This window comes from Argopecten irradians, chromosome 1 (genome assembly GCF_041381155.1).
Source record: "Argopecten irradians isolate NY chromosome 1, Ai_NY, whole genome shotgun sequence".
NCBI lineage: Eukaryota > Metazoa > Mollusca > Bivalvia > Pectinida > Pectinidae > Argopecten > Argopecten irradians.
In genome coordinates, this window is record NC_091134.1 from 50,104,575 (window position 1) to 50,124,256 (window position 19,682).

General features: G+C 34.1%; 2 protein-coding genes across 5 annotated transcripts in view; one reads left to right on the forward strand and one right to left on the reverse strand.

Annotated features, from left to right (window-relative positions):
• Nucleotides 1-41: 41 nt before the first annotated feature.
• On the reverse strand, nt 42-19,273 carry LOC138331475 (enolase-phosphatase E1-like). Of its 4 annotated transcripts, none has more exons than XM_069279141.1 (13): nt 19,201-19,273; nt 17,874-17,962; nt 17,527-17,616; nt 16,586-16,684; nt 15,608-15,688; nt 15,261-15,338; nt 15,044-15,115; nt 13,134-14,156; nt 12,778-12,975; nt 10,339-10,805; nt 8,090-8,157; nt 7,774-7,824; nt 42-7,315 (listed from the first exon to the last, which is right to left on the reverse strand). In XM_069279141.1, the coding sequence occupies exons 2-13, from the start codon at nt 17,914-17,916 to the stop codon at nt 5,389-5,391; spliced, it is 4,197 nt and encodes a 1,398-aa protein (XP_069135242.1). In that variant the 5' UTR covers nt 17,917-17,962; nt 19,201-19,273; the 3' UTR covers nt 42-5,388. The 4 variants fall into 4 exon arrangements, with proteins under 4 accessions (XP_069135242.1, XP_069135233.1, XP_069135258.1 ...); XM_069279132.1 differs by having other exon boundaries at nt 15,029-15,115; XM_069279157.1 differs by lacking the exon at nt 15,261-15,338.
• Nucleotides 19,274-19,446: 173 nt separating this feature from the next.
• The window catches only part of LOC138331494 (uncharacterized), a 33,673-nt gene continuing 33,437 nt past the window's right edge, over nt 19,447-19,682 (forward strand). The window contains exon 1 of the mRNA XM_069279170.1: nt 19,447-19,579. Coding sequence (XP_069135271.1) covers nt 19,525-19,579 — 55 coding nt within the window. The 5' untranslated portion in view covers nt 19,447-19,524. The remainder of the gene's footprint in view (nt 19,580-19,682) is intronic.

Here is a 19,682-nt window from a genome sequence, read left to right on the forward strand (position 1 = left end):
AAATAAGTTTTACATAGAACAGGAAATTCTATACATGTACCACCTTGAACTGGGACAATAAAGATATGCTGTAATTGTCATAATATAAAGGAGTCATTTAGGTATAGACATCCAGGATAATTTGAAAAGAATGGCAATCTTTTTTAACCATTCATATACAGAGGACTCACAATAATCCCAACACATGTGCCACAAGCCCAAATTATCTTAATTGATAATTTTCCAGAGTGATGGATTGTTTACTTTTAGCCAATAATCAAATCCACTACCTGACACTTCTGTTCAGATTGTAAGATATCTGGATTATCGCAGGTCCACTGTATGTGCATCTTGCATTAAAGATTTCCAAACTAATAAAGACGTAAGGATTAATATCCATGTTTCCATTACATAAACTAAAATAAAAATTCAAAGAAAATCCTGAAAGAACGTCCTATTTATTTAACAGGAAAAAGTATGAATAACTTGAATACGTAAGTACTTATAAAATAAAAGAAACGAGGTAGAAAAAATAACAATGATGGAGATCCAAAAATGAAAAAAAAATGGTCAAATAATAAACAAATTAAATACATATTACATTATATATGTATATTAAAAGAATGAATGTATACAGCTTATAAATAGGTATATCAGGTTTACTTGTATAAAGATATATAGGCTATAAAAAAAAATGTGATTCTTTTCTCTTATCTAATCCATGTAACTTTGATATGTTAATCAATGTGAAGTATTAAAATAAAATACATTTATCAAAACTTGAGAGGAGCCAAGCGAGAACACATTATTTTGATGATAGGAAATGTTAAACTTCTTTCACACACCAACAAAAGACATTTCATAATAAGAGGACACAATACTTTCAATCCCTTTGATATATACATGTATATATAGATATATATTTATTTTTTTTCCGGGTAACTTCAAAGAAGCCATCATCAAAAATCAGAACGCTGATGAGGGGAATAGCCTCACTAGGACTACTGGTCAAACCACCTTTGAGACCCACTACTGATCAAACAAATACCCTGCCATCACATTGATTTTGTGACAATGACATCTACAAGAAATTCTCCATCTGTCGTCCAGACAAATTCACACTGTACTAACTCCCAATCAGAAGGTGACCCCTAATGGGATGTTGTCGGATCCTCTATGAAACAAAATGAGAACAAGGATTTGCATTTCAATTGGAATGACTATAAACTTTCGATATAACAAAAAATGTTTATACATGATAAGAAAAAGACAAAATTCAAGAATTTCCCTTGTTTTGTTATATGCATGCCATCGCTTATATTAACAAGCATAAGCTTTAGCACTAACATTAAGAGGATGGTTTGCTCATGTTTCAATATATGTGGAATTCACTGCAACTAGTTGAATCTCCCAATCAAGCTAAATGCTCAAACTGACTGACCAATCGATTGCCATCTTCCCTACTAGTCTTAGTACCAATGCTAAACCATAATGGTGAGCTGTACAATACCAGGTACCAAAATGCAACAGAATGGAAATTTCCAAGTGAAATCTAGACCTTCTTTTGATATGAACTTTGTTACACTGCTACTATTATGGATTAAACAAGATCACTTGTATACCTATCAATAAGCTGCACACTATACATTCTTTTATTGCTGAGACAAATTGTATATAATTGACTAAATCCACTGGCCTCTCAAAAATACATGGTTTGCTTAGAGAAGTTCACTGTGGATATATAGCTACAGTCTTATTGTATAGCAACAAATGGCACATCTAAGAAGAGTGTAAATTCAAAGTTAAATCTACAAGTTATCCAAGTATTCTAGTTGAGCTTATTTGGTTTACTTATTAAGTGGAAAATGGTCAGGACAAAGAAAATACTTCAAATTAAACAAATCTTAAAGCCATGGAAGTTTGAGTTAACAAGGTTCAGCAGTACCATAGTTGTAAGATTATTTTTACAATGAGGAATCAAACATACATTCAAATGGCTCCATGGTCTGATAATTATCCGGTGTTGCCAAAGAGTAACTCAAAACCTTGCATATATCAAATTTGAAGCTCTTGATGAGTAAAATGTAAATCTTTTACATACAAAATTTCTAAAACTTCAGACAAGTATGTTATTATCTGATTATTTCTACTGAAGTTAATCTTTCAAACTTCAGTGTTTATCAATTTCAGCACACAGTTCTGTATGTAGATACATGTATATGAGAGAACAAAGGTTACATAATTCCTGAAAATGAATGCGAGATCAATTGTTTTTAACAATCCATATGAAAAGAACTCCTGAAAAATTATTGTAAATTGATTACACTTTATGTATACTTGACATTATGTATTCACAAAATACTATATAGCAGTTTATTTTCACAGGGATATATTTCAATGTGATAGTGGAATTTTGATCAGTGAAATATTTTTAAGAAATGGTTGAACGATATATTTATGTATATCCTTGAAGCCAAATCGAGAAAATGTGATTATTTAAAATTTAATTTTGGTCCAAGTGCGACAATTTTGTTCAACAAAAATAACCTGCTATACCGTAAAACCCATATTATACTACAAAATCTTTCCATTTTGAAGTCTTAAGCACATGTGATGCATGGAAAACTTTTTTTAAATGAACAAAATACATTTTTTGTATGACATTGTCAAATTTAAATTAAGGAATCAAATGCTCTCATTACCAAAAAAGAACATAACATACAACAATAAATTATTCATTTCTATATAATAATACTTGTAGATACTTGTTAATTTAATTATAATACACAATCAAATCATAAAAAATTAATACTGATAACAATACAAGAGACCAAATGGGCCTGCATAGCTCACCATAAATTCACTAAAATTCCAAATTTTACACTTAAACAGTATTAAATGAGTGTTTGAACAAATGACTTTAAACTTTATCAGAATTGCTTATTTAAGAGTTTGAACAAATAACTGTGACCTATAAAGATCCACAATATATGTATATAGGATTGATAAACATCATTTAATTGAATACCCAGTAGGTTGTGTTGGGTAGGCTGGTTTTAGTACCTTCAGTCTATAGAAGATAACACTTTACAGACAACAGACAGACATCCCATGGCATAGGCTAACAATAGTAAACAACAACAAAGTACAAGATATAAAGGTAACAAAATACAACCCTTATATAAATGTAATGATCATAATTGTAAATGGATACAAAGAACAGATCCATGGACACTTCATAATATCTTTTCTAATAGGCAGTTTCAAGTTATTGGGTTTCCTGAAGCTTAGAATAAGGAATGTTCCAAATTTATACAACAGGAAAATACAGTATATACAACCTGAATGTTGATGACGAAAAAAAATCAAGTCATAAGTACAGTACCTTTTTCATTTAGCATCAGTTGACAATAATTAAGACCTTATTACAATAGTTTCCAAGGCAACAATCTCAGCAGGATCATAACAAAACTAGGAATAGTCACATTATCCTCTTCAGGTTTTTTTACAAATGAACATATCAATAATTTAGCAGGAGTTTTCTAGTTCAAAATAACTAGGATAAAAAAGTACTTTAATATATGAAAATACCATGCCAATTCCTCAATTTTTCTTCTACAGCTAAGAAAGTAGCAACATTTTTCTTCAATTTATCGATACCTATTAGCTAAAACATGTATATGTATATCTTACAAAATGAAAATTATACAGCTCTAATTTGGCAAAATATCAGTCACAAAAGTAACATCCACGTTATTATTTATCATACATTTACCAAGCATAAAGAGGAATCATTTCACCATAGTAGTATTATACCCTTAGTTGGTGATAGTTAAAGCAAACACCAACAAAAAATTCAGACAAAAACTAATAAAATGATTATCAACACACAAGAAAAATGAGTATAGTAGGCTTTTAACACTAATATCTCACAACAAAATGACAACAAAATATAACATAATATAAACAAATATACTTTGACTTTTGTGCATCTATTTCGGTGTAAATAATAAGGCCAACATGGTGATATATCCAGATATATATACATTAGATGGGAATACATGATTTTCAAGATACCAAACCTACGTGGATCAAATACAATTTACCATTAATTAATCCAACCTTCTGGTGATTGTGACGTCATAAAATACACATCAAAATATGATATCACTATCACTAAATGGTGGGACTTATCGACAACTACATTATACTTTAATAACCAATGTTGCTTTGATATCTTCAAACTGACATATTGGGCAATATGTAGACGGTTATGTAGCTATGTAGGTAAATCTGGACAGAGTAGCAGTACTTAAAGATGCTCCACCGCCGACAGAGCATAAATGATGTTAATCATTTGAACAATAATCGGTATATAATCGTGTATATATATGCCTAATTAACACAAAAAATAATTCAAAATAATTTATTTCGCCTTTGGTGCATGCGCAATCAGTACTTCATTCCATATAAGATATAGTGTCACGGATTTTTTTCGGGATGCAATTAATTATTTTTCATATTTTTAGCTTGAAGTAAAATTAGAAGCTCAAACTTTTCAATGGTGGTAATGGTGTAAATAAGTAACTTTTGTAACTGAATAAAAATACTAAATCGTCTGCTCCTGTTTTTTATAGTGAAAAAATACCATTTGTCAGCGGTGGAGCATCTTTAAAAGCTTCCTGCCTGTAATACCTTAAATTCTTCTGCACAACTCAGAAGTTTATTTCATAATTATCTATAGCACCAATGCTTACTGCAAAATAAATCTTGTAAAAAACATTATTATTAAGTGAAGTATGAAATTTAAACACATACGTGTAGAATCTTAAATGAATATTTATCTCATATGGGATTTTATGACACAAGTCTAAGAAATTTTTATTTTTGCAAGCCTTGTCAAGCAATAATCAAAATTCCAAAACTTGTTTCATAGAATGTCCTATTCAGATTGAATTTATTCAGATTTAGAATGTCTTTTTTCATCAACAAAATTACAAGAACCTACATTCTTAATTTGAAAGTCAAAATGGATTGCGAAAATTTAAATGTAGGTAGTGTTTTTGTCGTGCATTATCAAATCCAGATGTCCAGCCATTGTAAGTAACAAGACGTCACAATGGATTTCCTGGCAGACTCGGCCAATAGAAAATGATCAAGCTCATATACATCAGTGACTGATGCAAAAACATTACATGGGGGAAGAAAGTCACTAGATTATCAGACAGGTTATGTGTTGATGGAATATCAAAACAGTTTGTATATGCTGATTAGATTCTTCATCGGTAAATTAAATCAGGATTTGACAGACTACAATCTAATAAATGACTTATTATCTAGTACCAGTGATCTACTCTGTCAGGGTAAATAAATAGGCTGACTCACAGTACAAAGTCTATTTGTCTGGACTTAAAATGGTTCTGTAAGTGTATCTGGACTTGGTGAGAATGGTTCTGGAAGTGTGACAGGTTCAGACACACATTTCACTGGTGTGTAGGTCTCTATACATTTCTGAGTTGGAGAGTATGGCTCATCACAAGCTCGCGATTCCACCAACTCAACTTGTAGCTGCACATCCAAATCCTGACAAAACACTTTAGGATCCTGTGTGTACTCATTTCCATTTGCAGCTAAATTCTCTGACAACAAATTCATGCAATCTTTCCCCGACTCTGCATTGTCTTGTTGTATGATTGGCTGATCTTGAAGCAGGTTATAAACCATTTCTGACTCAGCAGAATTGCTATAGTGCTGAATACTTTCCTTTAAATCCTCCTCGGGTAAAGCAGGCGCCTCACCTGCCCCATCACAGCTTTCCACATCAGCCTGGTCTTCAGTTTGACACTGCTCAATCAGCTTCATAACACTCTCGTCCTTTACAAGGTCCAGATTCACAACCTCTTCACCAAATCCTCCATCACCAAGCTCGGCGGTATTAAGGTCTGTGACGGCATCGATGTTGCAAATCTTACTTGTTACCATATCTGTGATGAAATCTTCAATACCATTAAGTTCAGCGAGACTATCAGATGGGTTCTCTACATTACATGGTATTTCAGGAAAAAGAGTTGGATTCTTTGGTTCCTCAGCAACATCGAGGAGGTAATCAATAAGTTGACTATCATTTTCCATCACCATCGGCGGATCATCGTGTGACATCATCACTGATGGTGTGTGGTTTCCTGTTACAGAGACTTCCGTCGGCGAATCAGAACGCATGATTGCCTCTATCAAATTCCTGGGATCCTCCTCCATTTTAAACAATCCAGACAGCACATCACAGTTAGGACCATTCGCTGGCATTTCAACACCGTAAGAAGGCTGATCTGGTATGACGTCAGAATCATTAGAGGATTTCACCATCATGATAATAGCTGGGTCTGTGAATGAATCATTGAAAGTTACCAAATCATCGGTTTCTTTTACCAACTTATTGTAATCACCGTTCTCAGTTAAAGCATTGTTGTCCTCTACATATTGGTCCCCCTTGGCATCATCTTCATTTGTGATCACACACTTCTCTAGTAGTGTCACAACGTCTGTCACTTGGCCATGTTCTACAGGCTTTCTTTCAGAATCTTCCCTCTTTTCCTCTGAATTTATCGATCCTTTCCTATTTTCCTCTTGATTCAAAGATTCTTCCCTATTTTCATCTGCATTCAAAGGTTCTTTAGTCTTTTCCTCTGCATTCAAAGGTTCTTTGTTCTTTTCCCCTGTATTTACAGGTTTTTCATTAATTTCTTCTGTCTTCAAATGTTCTTCCCTTTTTTCTTCTGTCCCCATGGATTCTTTCTCTGTCTTAAAAGTTTCTTCTTGTTTTTCCTCTACACTTACAATTTCTTCTTCATACCCTGCCTGCACAGCTTCTTTACCATTTTCCTCTTCTCGGACAGATTCATTTTCTTTCATCACAAGCTCTTCTACAGGTTTCTCATCCACTGCATGAGTTTTACCTGAGCTTATTTTATCTGATGTTTCTATACTTTCAGATTTATATTCATTAACATCTTTTACAGAATCATCAATGCAGTCTTCAAATATATCTTCCCTTTCGTCTGTCGGCAATTTTCCAGCAGTATTTTTATCCTTATCATTATTTTCAGACACAGGACAGCCCTCCTTTTTGACCTCCTGATCCTTTGTTTTCTCTGGATATGCGGTTTTTCTGTTGTTTCCATTATCAGGCTCTCCATTGATTTTCTCTACAGCGCCACTAGACTTCATATTCACCCGAACCACGGTCAGGTTAGGATTGGTTAACAGTCGTACATCCTGACACATGCCTCCGGTCTTCCTTGCAAACGAATCCTCATTCTCCATGTACTTGTGCTTAGTCCTGCAGACAGATTCAATCAAGTTGCATTCAAAACTCCATTACAGAAATAAAATTTTCCTCAACTAACCTTTACTGTGTTAGCAAATGGAAATGACATATCTAATCAATAACTCAGGACTATATATACAGCAGCACTAATTTATCTGAAATGTATCATTCTATTGAAGAAGGTTAGAATTAAAACTCTTTTATTTTAAAATTTACGCTCACTACATTCTCTTTGAAAGTTTCCGAAAGCAAGTTGTATGCCAGGATATTGATATAATTTGTCAATATGCCATATAATACCGATTCCAGGCCCGCCCCCTACATCCCTCATTAGGGGGTTTGCTATCAACTATCTGATTTTTTACACTTAAAATATTTAGTAGGTATTCAAATCACTTGCTTTTCTTGCTTTATTTAAGCATTCAAATTATATCTAAGCAAATATGTATATTTATATTGCAATATCTTACCTTTTATTAGAGGACTTCTTGTTGTGTCTTTGATTCAGGTAGAGGAGGTTTCTGTAAGATAAGAAAAACAAGTAGCAGATAATTATGACATCTAAACTTGACAAAATTGTCTGCTTCACTCTGAAAATATGGTCAACTATTCTAATCAACAAAGCCATTTTTAATTCAATATCACACTAATCTCAAATTGTTCACAAAATCATTAAAATTTATAATGTTAACTTAAAAAGAAAAACTGAAATCATTGTTAAAACTGAAAACCATCATCCATGCTAACATGAATGTAAAAATCCCAAAAATATGTAATCAATCTCACTCATCAATCCATTCTTGTGACATCATAACTTCAGCATAGTAACGAGCATCATCTACCCAGCCATGCACCTGAAATATATGAAACATAGAAAGTATTCACATCCCTTCATTTTCTTTCACAAATTTGATAGTACAAATAAACTGCAAAGTCTTATTGAAGGTGACTATATTTATTTACTTATTTAAAAGACCATAATTCCATCAAAATTGAATACCAAGATCCTAATAGCTTTCATTCAATAAGAGACAATAACTGCTAATAACATCCACAAAAGTAGCACATTGTACTTGGCAAGCTCCTCATAGAATCAAATCTTGTTAACACTTATACATCAGTAAATTGTTGCAATAATTGCATAGAAATGACAGAAAATCAATTTAAATGGGGGGGGGGGGAGGGGGGGAGGGGGGAGTCATAACATTACAATTACAACCCCCACACTGTAGAAATAGTCATAAGTCATAGTAATGTAGTTACTTAATGCTGTCAGAGAATGATATTTCTGTGTAGTCTCAGATATTTCATACTGTTTAAGTTATGACATTTTGCACATCACATGTCATCTCTTTTTTTCAAACATTTACTATCTGCTGTAGGTTATTATGTAATTTAAAGGGACAATTAAGTGAGGCTAACTCTGTTACATCACAATGAGGCAAAATATGGCATAAATATTGATCTTCATTCCTTATGAAACATGTAACATAAAATATTGACAAATTCTGTGTCATTGTTAAGTATTTTAATTGATACCATTGAAATTCCACATTGTATAACAATACTATTAAGCATGTACAATATGTATAATTTACCCACATCCAAGCCGAAGTCACAAAAGTTAAACGAATGCAATACATATAACCACTGAGGAGTTGATGAAATAGGTTTTTAGACAGACCACGCACTTATAAGGTAAACACACTGCTGTAAGAGTAATTTGAGTAGTTCCAGATAAATTTAAAAGTTGCATTACTTTTAAATGGATAAAGCTAGTAGAACTTATAAATCCCCGACAGTTGCACATATTTTTTTATTAAAATAGAATATATATTTATTTGTTGTCATACATACATGTGTCATACTTGCTTTTGATCGGAATGTTGAGCAGTAATTTTTAATTCAATTGTCACTATCAAAAATAAAATGTCTATCTAACTTCATGCCTCCATTTTTTCTCCCTCTTTCTTTCTTTTACTTTCTTAATTTTCTTTTTATTCATGCTTTCATTGGTTTATTCATTATTTTTCATATAAGAATATATCTACATTTAATTCTTATTCTTCACAATCTCTCCTTTTTAGTTCATCCCATTATCCCCTCTTTCCTTCCCAATTCTTTGTTCTTTATTTTATACTTTCTCTCCCTCCTCCCTATCAAAAAACCCAAACAATGTAATTATACTGATGAATGAAAGAATGGCAGAGTGAAAGATGTGCATGGAAGATAACTATATTCATATTTCATAAAATTGATTAATGATATATAGTTTGACAAAGAAATGAAAAATTATAAAAAAAAACAAGAGATCCTAGAGGGATCTTGGCGCCCACCTAAGATTGATCTATGTCTGACAATTGACATATGGATCTTTTCTCTACTTTTCTCTACTGAAGTACTTTCTTATAAATAGCTGTAACAAACTTCAACTACTAAAATTCAAGATGGCGGTCTGGCGGCCATCTTGTTGACCGATCAGTCCCAAAATGCAATACGCGCAACTAGGGCCATCTTGATAACCAATCAGTCCCAAAATGCAATATGCACAACTAGAGTTCTAGGGTAATCTACATATGAAATTTGAGAAAGATCCCTTCAGTACTTTCTGAGAAATAGCGATAACAAGAATTGTTAACGGACTGACGGACGGACGGACGGAAGGACAGACCACTGACTACGGACAAAATGCGATTTGAAGAGCCCACCATCTGATGATGGTGGGCTAAAAAAAGAAGAAAGTTGCATTAATCCACAAGCAAGGGCCAGGGTTCACCATACACAGTGTATAATCATGGACAGCTAGTGAGTTTGAACACTTCACACAAATTTCACCACTATGGAGTTTTTTGGCATATCACAGTAAATCAACTTATCTTATTTCCATTAAACTAGTTTATTTACGATATATGTGCAAATTTGAATGTTCTCTTAGACTGAAATGTCCCTTTAATGTTAGCAGCTTTTTTGTATTGTCCAAGAATGATGCATCGAAACAAGTCATTGACAACCAAGATACCCAGACAAATACTTACCAAGCGTTTTGCAGCTATTTTGTACTGTCCGATAATGACCTGTTTGATATTATCCTGTGGCACATCTTTCAGGTAACCCAGTCTATAGATCAGCTTCTTGGCAAAGATCAGTTTTTCTCGCTCTGTACATATTTTACAATAGGCCATGAAATCTTCCTTTTCTAGATTAGGGTCTATTGGAGGCAAATGCTGTTTATCCTCATTCGTCTCTCCATCTCCCTCCCCTGAGAGAGGCTGCCCATCATTGAATCCTTGCTTGTGACCCTGTTGTCTTTTTCCCTTTTTCCCTCGCTGCGGTTTCTCCCTGCTATATTCTTCCCTTTGTCTGTTTGGTCCTTTCGCTCTCCAGTTGTCATCCTGTGACCGATCATTCTGACCTCTAGCTCTCCAACTGTTGTCCTGCCGTCTTTCTTGATGTTTTCTGACTCTCCAATTATCATCTTGTGGTTTGTAGGAATGATCTTGACCTGCAATGATATAAGTTCTTTGAGCTATTTGTTGGGTCAGCCTTACAATAGCTGGAGTCACATTAGTTACATATGGTATGTAAATAACAGTGAAATTGTGTTGCTTTTTTCATGAATGACAGCTACAACTTTAGGTCTAAAGTATTTGTGGTGATTGTAAAAGTGTGTTGTGGCAATGTTAGAGAGACTAGGTTTATCATACTTCATATTCTAGGGGTTACTGTCACCATCTATATATCCACCCCTGGATTTTGTCATTACAAAATTGAATTCTTCGAGTGTAATAACAGCCAATAAAGGTAGTTTAGTCCTTTGATGAACATCAATCAAAGTAATCAAAGTAGACTAAATACATCACAGAAGAAACAGAAAAATAGAATGAAATAAAATGAAGTTCCAAAATCAAAACATATAAACCATATTGTAAAGACTTTTGATATCAATTATTTCAAGAACATTAAACTGATCACAGAAAATACATGTGTTTTGTTTGACATTTTTCTTAATTAAAGTTCCTACATGAAATAAGGATTTTAAAATTACAAAGAAAACAAAAGCCTTCATTAAAAATGAGTTTTTATCCTATACTCTTGTTTCTGATGTTCCATTTATTTTGGTAAAACCATGCAGACATGAGGGCAGCCTTATAAGTTAGGCCAAACAAAATTAATTCTTAGTTTCTCAGGCCCCGCCGCATCGACATTTACCCCGGCCCCCGCACCAACGTTTTTATGCGCCATAACTTAAAAATTAAAATCGAGACCGCCGCATCGAACGCACTCCAAATTTCCATTCGAACTCGCCCGAAATTTCCATTCGAAAACGCACCCGGAAATTGGCTCCAATTTTAGTATGCACCTTTCATTTCCGGTAAAAAATGGCTGCCGATGTCAGCATTTGCTCAAAATGGAATGTTTCCTCCCAGGATTATGTATTTTCAACTGGTTTTCTTTGGATATAGTGACGATTGAGATATTTAAAAGCTGTTCTTAAAGACTGAGTAAGAATTTACATTTTCTACACGTGTTTTCATTGATTTTCATGTCCTTCAAATGAGAAAAAAAAAAAAATGTTATCTGTCGCATTTGTTTTCAGAGAAATAAAAAAAAAAAAAATACTCCCGCCGCCCGCACTGACTTTTTAAAAAAGTGGCCTGAGAAACTAACAATTAATTTTTTTTGGCCTTATATTGCCTTTACCTCAGATCTGTTTTTAACAATTATTTAAAAAAAATATATTATAGGTACACTAAAAGAACATCTGATTAGTTTACTTTAGAACTCTTAGGCCTATAAGCCTTAGATAGTAAGTCCGATTTGAATTATCATTAACAGAGATTATGTAAGTCAGACAGAAGAGTCACCAGCAGGCAACAGTCGGGGAGCACTGGTATACCACAAGGTACTGCTGACCTAGATGGTGCTGTATATTCTATACACACTCTGTGTATTCTACCAATCAGTAGGTCGTCTTCCCATGACTACTAAGTGGTCCAAAGGAATATTATTCAATGAAGAGAATTTATGAATGAAAGTTTATGAATATAATGGTTCAAGAGGTCACCACTACTGACTAGATGTCATTGTAGGGCAATTCCTACAAATCAATAGTATACCAGATAGCAATAATACTAACGCTACACGCGTTGTATTAAAAAGATCTGATTAACGGAACACTGTATAGCTTTGAAGTTGGACATCTCACACTTGTGACTGGTCCCTATTTTTCCCCTTTAGTTTCGCTATGACGTAGTTCAGGCGTGGGTATGATAGTAACCCCTGAGATATCAAAGATGCTAGTTTATTTGTAGCTATATAACCCCTTGAAAAGTACTTGACTATTTCCCACATGGTTACAAACTCAGCTTCCAACCACTTGATCAAGATGCATCTCTCAATTCTATGAACAATAAATAGCTATGTTCAAATATAAAGTTGGAATTAATAAATAGCCCATTAAACAAACAAATTACCATTATTGCTACTGTTTTGGTTTGCATTCTCTGCCTTGGTCTCACTCATGATGTCTTTTACTGAGACCTCAGACATCTGACCAACAATTTCCTCCAAAACAGACGAAACCAGCATGTTGGAAAACGAATCCTCATCTAAAGGCACTTTACTTTTGACCACAGAATCTCCAGCATCTCCAGCTGTTTCACTTCTTTTTTCTGAAAAATACAATTCAGCATTGAAAGATTCTGAAAAGTATCAGGTCACTTGCCCAAACTTTATCATGGCCAACTTAGGATTATATTCCTGTTTAAAACTAATAGTTAGACAATAGGGAGTATTCTGATAGAAATCTGTATTGTCATGCTATTCTTACCAGGGGTAGCTTTTGGTGACTGTCCTTTGCATGCCTTCTGTCCACCTGAAGAGGGCCTAGGTCTCTTTGTACGTCCTGTTTGAGCACTATCTACCACAGGTTTCTTTGTATGTCCTGTTTGAGCACTATCTACCACAGGTTTCTTTGTATGTCCTGTTTGAGCACTATCTACAACGGGTTTCTTTGGGCTTCCTGTTTGAGCACTATCTACCATAGGTTTCTTTGTATGTCCTGTTTGAGCATGATCTACCACAAGTTTCTTTGGGCTTCCTGTTTGAGCACTATCTACCACAGGTTTCTTTGGGCTTCCTGTTTGAGCACTATCTACCATAGGTTTCTTTGGGCTTCCTGTTTGAGCACGATCTACCACAGGTTTCTTTGGGCTTCCTGTTTGAGCACTATCTACCACAGGTTTCTTTGGGCTTTCTGTTTGAGCATTATCTACCACAGGTTTCTTTGTATGTCCTATTTGAGCACTATCTACCACAGGTTTCTTTGGGCTTTCTGTTTGAGCACTATCTACCACAGGTTTCTTTGGGCTTCCTGTTTGAGCACTATCTACCACATGTTTCTTTAGGCTTCTTGTTTGAGCACCATCTACAACAGGTTTCTTTGGGCTTCCTGTTTGAGCACTATCTACCACAGGTTTCTTTGGGCTTCCTGTTTGAGCACTATCTACCACAGGTTTCTTTGGGCTTCTTGTTTGAGCACCATCTACCACAGGTTTCTTTGGGCTTCCTATTTGAGCACTATCTACCACAGGTTTCTTTGGGCTTTCTGTTTGAGCACTATCTACCACAGGTTTCTTTGGGCTTTCTGTTTGAGCACTATCTACCATAGGTTTCTTTGGGCTTCCTGTTTGAGCACTATCTACCACAGGTTTCTTTGGGCTTCTTGTTTGAGCACTATCTACCACAGGTTTCTTTGGGCTTCTTGTTTGAGCACTATCTACAATGACAAATGAATCCTCGTCGTCAGCTTTACTTTTCACCACAGATTCTTCAGCTGCTTCACTCCCTTTTTCTGAAAAATATAATTTGGCAAATTAATAAGATTCATTGAAAAGATTCGGAAAAGTATAGAGTCACTTGACCAAACTTTTTCTTGGCCTACTTATAATAAGGATTATATGAGCTTTCTGTTTGACAATCTAATTAAAATTAGACTTGTAATTCCGCTCCACTACGATACTCTACGTTACGCTCCAATACAAAATCTAACGATGCCCTGTTCGGGGTCACCTCAGCATGACCCCTATGGTTAGCCAATCAGCGTGTCGCCTACGGAATCTTCGGTGTGGGTTGATTCATTCGGAAGTGTAAACGGATAATAGTACGTCCCGAGATGTTCCAATTCTAGGCCAGAGGTCATGCTGAGGTGACCTCGAACGGGGCATGTCTTTAGATTGCCTGTTTGAGTACTACCTACATTGACAAAAGTTTTAGTATACATTTATAAAAACTGTTTGAGCCTATATAATAGAGTACCTGTTTCAAAACCAACCTTCAAGACTTTATAGACAGGTTTAACACATTCCATGTTTTCCTAAAAAACCTAAAGTATTTCAGTAGATACACTATTGACCTTATATAACCAAAGACATCTATTTGATATAATTTTGTAGCCTTTTTTCCCTACAAACCATAGAAATAATCTTAGGCCTCACTACCAAACCATTATATCTGTTTATGAGGACTTGGGAGATCAAAAGTATGGTACAGTTGTTTGTTAAATTTAATGATAACAGCATCAGTTAATAAGGGTTTAAATTTTACAATGGATATGAAATGTTTCTTTAGCATGTTATTGATTTTTGTCAATGTAGACAGGTTTGCTGTGAGAAACTGGGGGGATACCAATGTTGAACTTCATTGCAATAAAGACATCAATTTTACCATTTCTTTTTTCACCTTTAGTGACTACTTGTGACTGTACTGGACATGTACTGCCTCCATCAGTGGGACTCCCTGTCTGGGAACCTCCTGTAAATATAATGACCCAACACATAATCTCATTTGCCGAAGATTAACAACAACAAACATAATATTTTTGAGGTCTTTGTTGTAGGGACAAAAATATTTTTATGGCATTTTACAACAATAGAATGATCCATAATCATTTTACTACCTTTAGTAACATCTTGTGACTGGGTTTTGATTTGTAAACCATCAGAAGAGGAGCTAGCTGGTTTTGAACTATCTTTCTCTGCAAAAGACAGATATCTTATTACAAACAGATAAAGTTCATAGCTAGTCAATTGAAACAAACTTGGTAGCTCCCATCACAGTATTTTAAAGATCCAATATCAGGTACCGTATTTAGCTTCTTGGTTTTGAGTAGTTATTTGACTGAACTAGTCAGATTGGACAGTTCTGAACTATTCAGACAAGAGAGTTGCCACGATAGATATGTGAATGGACTTCCAACACACAATCTAACAATAAGGAATTATTATATTTAAACTTGTGTATTACCTGGTGCCTGTGTTGAAACCATGTTCTTTCCATCATCAGGAGAGGAACAAGTTTGCGAACAATCCTCATCCTTAGCACTACCTATAAAGACAGAAAAATTCAAGTAATCATCATTTGATGAAATTTTTAATTGTCAACCTGAATTTTCCTCAAAAATCATATATTATAATTTTGAATTGCACATAGATTCACAGTAGTTTGGCGTAGATTGTTCATATACACATACCTTAATGATAAACAAGAGGCCTATCCGTCTTAACGGTCGTTTGACTATTGACACAATACAACACTTCAAAGAATATAGTAGTGGCAAACAATTAAACCAATACAAAAGTCTTTTAATACAAGAAGTTTGGGTTCTGATATATTAGAATATAAATAAAGGTTCCTTAATCCCCACCATGCTACAAATCCAATATCCAGTCTCTAGGCCTCTTAACTATTTACAAGAAGTTGTGAAAATTTTAGCCTATTTATTTAGCCCCTGTGACATTGGATGACATATATGGCAGTCCTTCATCCCAGTATGCCACAAGCCCAATATAAGTACCCTGGGGCTTTTGGTCATTGAGAAGAAGTCGTTTAAAGATTTAACCTATTTGACAAGTGACCTTGAATAAAGGTCAAGGTCATTCATTTGAACAAACTTTGTAGCCCTTCATCCCAGCATGCAACAAGCCCAATATGAGTACCCTGGGCCTTTTGGTTCTTGAGAACAAGTTATTTAAATATTTTAGCTTATTTGACCCATGTGACCTTGAATGAAGGTCAAGGTCATTCATGTGAACAAACTTGGTAGAACTTCATCCCAGCATGCTACAAGCCAAATATCAGTACCCTAGACCTTCCGGTGATTATGATGTCACAAAAATCATGTCAAATGATGAAGTTATGATCACTGTATGGTGGGACTAATCAAAGGTAAATTGTACTTTACCCACAAAGTTTGGGGATCTGGAAACCCCTGTATAAAGTTACCTTTTCTAACTCGACTAGTACTTAATGATTTTGACTTAGTCGTATTTTTCACATCCACAGAAGATGAGCAATTCAGAGGACTTCCTTTCTGGATACTACCTGTAAAGACAGAAATATACTTTTAACAAAAAACAGAATTTAAAGAATGTAATATACTGCAAACACTATTTTTTACAATCAAATTTTATTGCAGAACTGATTTTGAACAAGTTTGCGCAGTGAGGAATTTGTACACTGAATAACTACCCGGTATACTAACTTTATGTAGAAAATATGATTGGTGAAATTTCTTAAAATATTATTATACCTATAAAATATGTAAATTTACTATACAGACAGTAAAATATTTACCTTAATGAACAATACATGAACAGTACCTACAACCTTTTCAAAAATAAATGACAATACAAAATTGTAGGACTATTATGTTATGGGCGTGTACCATTTGGCAAAAATAAAATTTGTCATTATTTGTTTAAATTATTAGAATCCAAATACTGTGAATTCATTAACTGCAAGAATGACATGAAATATGACAAAATTCTATTTTCTGGATAAAGTAAGTCCAACTTAACCCCTCGGTCCACCTATAATTGTACTCCTGCTTCTTGATACTTAACTCTGGGGATATCTCCTGTTTCTATCACGAAGTAAACCAGTATGTCAAATGTGTTCTCTGTATTAAATTTTTGGAAGTAGTTAAAAACGAAGACAGAGAAAGATTCTTCCACTTTATAGGCCTGTTAAAATGTACTTTTCCAATCTTACAATTAATATAACAACAGTTTTTAAAATATGTCAACAATTTCTTCATGTTCTAAAGCTTAAATCATTTCCATAGCAACACAGGAGTGTAAGGACCATTTGTTGCTGATAGAAAAGAAATGTCACTTGTTGCCTTGTATGGTAACACAGTTAGCTGTTTGATATTTGTATTATACCTTGTGAAGCTTTGAATTCTGGCTGTTTTTTCTGGCCATTATCGTCAGTAGACGGTTGTGTGGATGTAGGATTCCCATCTTGGGCATTGCCTGTACAAGAAAATCAAATACTGGTGGGTTTTTTTTTGTTTTGTTTTTGTTTTATCATATAAAGATTTACAAAGCTGCAGATTTTTTTTTCAATTTTAAAACATACTGGCAATCATTGCACTGTCAATTTGCATAGTCATGCCACATGTTTATGATTGCAGGTCACTAGTGCCACGAGTTCCTCTCAAAGTATCAATTTTCCATAGCTATAAGGTAAGCATCAACATGATCATTTACAAATTAACACATGCACTTACCAAAAACTTTGCTGCTCAAAGCTGAGAATAAGTTTTTAAACATGATAAGGTTGGTATCGTGTTGTTTATCACCATATGTATGTGGTATGCTGCAATAATAAAGAAAACAATATTATTCAGCTATATATAGGTCATATTTAAAAGAAGCGTAAAAATATCAATTCATCAAGAAGGATTGGCTTTGACAGACATCTATATGCAATTACATTATTTAGACAACAAATACACTTAAAGACAGCTGAAGCTGCCGTGGAAGAATTCTTCTAGCAACGTATTATATATAAACCCAATCAGAAAAAAGAAGCTTGAATATATAATATATTTCTGCCATGGCAACAATAATCAAGAAGGCTGCAGCATAGTGTTATACCATCCAAGATAAAGCAAGTTAAAAATTAAAATCTCAGTGTATTCTCCTTCATGCATGCCCTATAACTATACTAATTTTAAATATATAGCTACTAGCTAGATATAAATACCTCCTTTATAACTTTTTAAACGGTATATATCTCAAGACTCATGTTTATCATATAGGGAGAAATAGTGTTATTATACGGAAGCGTATTTGGCTCACATAGGAAATTATTTTTCAGGATTATAACGAAAATGTTTTATTTGGCGGCCGCTACTTAGTTATTTGGCAGCCGCCAAATAAAACATTTAAATTTCGTTATCCTGAAAAATAATTTTCTATGTGAGCCTAATACGCTTCCGTATACTTAAACTTAAATAGTTTCCTCTTTAATTAATTGAGCACTGATGCATGCATATATAAGCTATACTAATTGTAGTCCATAGAGAACCGAGTAGGTCATGCCCTAGCTACTGTTGTAGTGGAAAAGATATCACCTTTGGAAAAGTCAGTCATAGTATAGCTTATATACTCTCATTTATATGTATGTAAAAGTTTATTAATTAGGTACAGAAAGCAATATTGTGACAATATTCCCCTTTTGAAAAGAGCATTGCAGTACAAAGTAACATTAGATTCGGGATTAAATCCTAGTTTGGCAGCTGAATTATCTTCTATCAGCTGTTTATATAAAGATTTCGTTCTATGTGTATAGTATTTATGTTTAACTGGTGTATTTTGCTAAATCTAACACTGCTATCAAAGACTTAATCAAACGAGGGATTTTACCATCCCTACTTTTTCAAATGCTTGCAAACTAAAACACTTGGTCAATACACAAATGTTTAAAACGTAGTTGCTTTACAAATAACATATGTAATTAGTTCAACTGTACCATGCTTCAATGATACTCTACTTTATCATTTCTTTGCAAATAAGTTTTAGAACGCGCTTCTTCAGACGTTTTGTGTTTACCTAAACAATGTGCTTTGTTCCCGCCAACTATCATGATCAGGTTGTGTCTAAAATACGAAATCGTAAAATTCCGGACTTATTTGACACAGTTACCGAAACGCTTGATTTGGGAAGCGCATGTTTTCTTAAATTATACTTTCATTGTCGATAACATGTTTAAGAGATATTTTTCTTATTTTATTTAGCATTTATTCTGTAATAATCAACTTCAAATTAGCGAAAATTGTATGTCTTCCATTTCCATTAGCTATTTTTACCATAAAATTTTTCTCACATTCTGTCAAACGCACAACTGATGTCAATTATCACTGTTTAGTAAACAACATGTCGGACGCAGGTGTGAGGAAGATTTGGGTAGAACTAAAACGCTTAGATCCAGGTAAGATGGGAATTATATCACGGTTTTCAGTCACGATTGAAATACGGGTTTCATTTTGCTTTATATTTTGCCAGATTCCTATATTGAAATATTTAAAATTTCA

What these genes read in the sequence shown, in the direction of transcription:
- LOC138331475 (XM_069279132.1), bottom strand. Translation starts at nt 17,916, where the DNA reads ATGTTTAAAAACTTATTCTCAGCTTTGAGCAGCAAAGTTTTTG. An exon ending in AAATAGCTGCAAAACGCTTG is followed by an intron (nt 8,158 to 10,338) that starts GTAAGTATTTGT and finishes CATATATTTCAG; the next exon opens with GTGCATGGCTGGGTAGATGA. An exon ending in TCACAAGAATGGATTGATGA is followed by an intron (nt 7,825 to 8,089) that starts GTGAGATTGATT and finishes CTTATCTTACAG; the next exon opens with AAACCTCCTCTACCTGAATC.